Source organism: Montipora foliosa, chromosome 1, assembly GCF_036669935.1.
Source record: "Montipora foliosa isolate CH-2021 chromosome 1, ASM3666993v2, whole genome shotgun sequence".
NCBI lineage: Eukaryota > Metazoa > Cnidaria > Anthozoa > Scleractinia > Acroporidae > Montipora > Montipora foliosa.
Window position 1 is genome coordinate 57,474,165 of NC_090869.1, and position 2,500 is coordinate 57,476,664.

At 39.4% G+C, this 2,500-nt stretch overlaps 1 protein-coding gene across 1 annotated transcript in view; it reads right to left on the reverse strand.

Annotated features, from left to right (window-relative positions):
* The window catches only part of LOC138002446 (uncharacterized), a 49,107-nt gene that overhangs the window by 13,996 nt on the left and 32,611 nt on the right, over positions 1 to 2,500 (reverse strand). Inside the window, exons 21-22 of the mRNA XM_068848487.1 lie at positions 2,366 to 2,500; positions 1 to 33 (exon numbers count right to left, since the gene is read on the reverse strand). The exon at positions 1 to 33 is cut by the window's left edge and continues 136 nt beyond it; the exon at positions 2,366 to 2,500 is cut by the window's right edge and continues 16 nt beyond it. Of these exons, the coding sequence (XP_068704588.1) occupies positions 1 to 33; positions 2,366 to 2,500 (168 nt within the window). The remainder of the gene's footprint in view (positions 34 to 2,365) is intronic.

A 2,500-nucleotide genomic window follows, 5' to 3' on the forward strand; every position in this document is an offset into this window, starting at 1 on the left:
CCCGGCATGTTCCCTCGCAAAGATGAGCCACAGCTGAAAGGAGGAAAGGAACAGGTGCTCATTGTTCAAGGCTTGACTCAAGCAGATGATATAAGACATCATATATCTCTTCATGTTTACCCACCAACTACAAAATCGAGGATGCATGCGAATCACATTTACCCTCTTGCAAGTCAAGTTGTATTTTAAGCCCAGCCCTTCTCTTTTCCTATAGACCCTATGCAAAAATGGCTGCCTTTAAGTTATTCTTTTGTTCATATTCAAAATAGCCCAACTAACCTCGTTTTTGAGACAAAAATTCTAAAGCATTTGTTATCCCGAACGAGGTTAGTTGGGCTATTTTGAATATGAACAAAAGAATAATTTAAAGGCAGCCATATTTGCATAGGGTCTATGAGACAGCAGTGGGTGGAACTCAAACCAATACAGAGGAATCAGACCTTCAGCAGCAAAGCAAAGGCTGACGAAATGAAAGCCTTGCATAAAGATTAATGCCTTACACAATTAAGACCTTTGAGATTGAGAATGGTGTGATCCGATACTTCTAAAAATAGCTTAGTGATTTTAGAATACATGGAATTTCATATATTTGAACTGAATGGCCATGAAATGAATTAAAGTCAGAAAGATCATCGCAGTTTGATAAGCAAGTTCAAGAGAACCTCCACTCCGACGAATGAATAACTTTAAACCGAACAAAATAATGTTTGCAATCAAATTTGCACAACAGTTTTTTTCAAAACCTGTTTGTATCGAAAAAAAAAAATAGAATCAATAGGCCATTTCCGAATTGATGTCTGCCTCCTCTTCAAAGCGAGTCTAAGTGCGAAGTTTTTCTTATGAAAATTGGTTTTTATTCATATGTAAAGTAAAACTTATTACCATCACACGAACTTTGCACCAAAACTCGCTTTGAAGAGGAGGCAGACATCAACTCGGAAATGGTCTATTATTTTCACTTACAAATATCCCGGGCGCCGCCATGTTGAATAATTACGACGTATTACGGTTGTCCTTATTGTTTTCACACAGAGAGCTTTTGTTTTGAAACAATAGGGCAACTACGACACGTCACAATTATTCAAGATGGCGGCGTCCGGGAAATTTGAAAACCAAAACAAGCTTTTTTGAAATTCACTTATTTCTAACAAAAGCGCTTTTATTGGAAAAAGTTCGAACAATTTTGATTGTAAACATTTTCTGTGGTGTAAAATTATTTTCTTGTTTTAGTAGAGGTTCTCCTTAAGCAGTTGCAAAGGAAACCCGAAAAATCCAGGATGGAACGAGACTGGAACCCCATCACTGTGCGATCGCGCTGCATTGCTCTAACAGCTGAGTTATCAAGCAAGGAGGAAGCTGGTCAAACACGAGTTCAAGTCATATCCCGAAGGGGACGAATGAAGTGACAGCTCTCAACTGGCTTGATAGCGCGCCCAGCTGCTAGAGCAGTGCAGCGCAACTCGTGATCATGGGCTCAATGGTAGATATGAGTTACAGCCGCCAGTCCTAGCTGTTCAAAGGTCGTATAACGTTATCCGATGGATAAATCATTATACCCAGAGTATGGAAAAATATACTTCACGTTTAATAAAAATTGGCCAAACTTTTTTTACACGCCTTTACACAACGCCTTTACACAGATGTGCTTAGAGTGTGCATATTCAACAATTATCCTGCGAAATCGTGCGTAATATCGCCTGATACTTAGCCGACGAGGCCGTGGGCCGAGTTGGCTAAAATCAGGCGATATTCTGCAAGATTGAGCGGGATAATTGTTTTACTATTAACACATTGATGACAAAGCACAATTTTTTACGAATATTGGGGAAAAAAAAGCTGGAAACACTACCATTTTTTTCCTTGACACATAAAATTAGGTATATCGCTGGATATACGTCTAGTACGCACAACGAATATTGAGCGCGCTATGACCATATTTGGACCTTGTCACAATATGTTGAATAATAATCACGGTTACGTGCACAAATACAAATTTAAACTGTTATCTTGCTCTTGAACAACTGAGGCCACGGTCAATGGGCCATATTCACAAATTACCGCCAATAAAGTAAACTTTTTTCTTTGTGCTAAGAAGACCTACTAGCCTCGAAATGTTGCATTTTAATTAGAATGAGGCTAGTTCGTCTCACTATCACGGAGACAAAAGAATGATTTATTGGCCACCACTTAAGAATACGGTTTGTGGGGTTAAAGAAGTACCGGAGGAACTCAACCCATCTCTAACAATAAGCAATGGAAATTAAAGCTCTCTTTACAACTTTGGGTATCATGAAACAATTTTCGCGTCAGACGTTTTTTCTCACTCTTTTCCAATTTTTGTGCGTTTGGGTCTTTTTCTTCTCACCATTACAACCGCCACCGACCAGGCCTTCGCAAATGACTTTGCTGATGAACCGTCGTCGACGAATATGAAGCGCAAAGTTCTCATTGCGCATGTCCTGCAGATCCCTCCTCCTTTTCCATCCCTTAAAAAACTTCT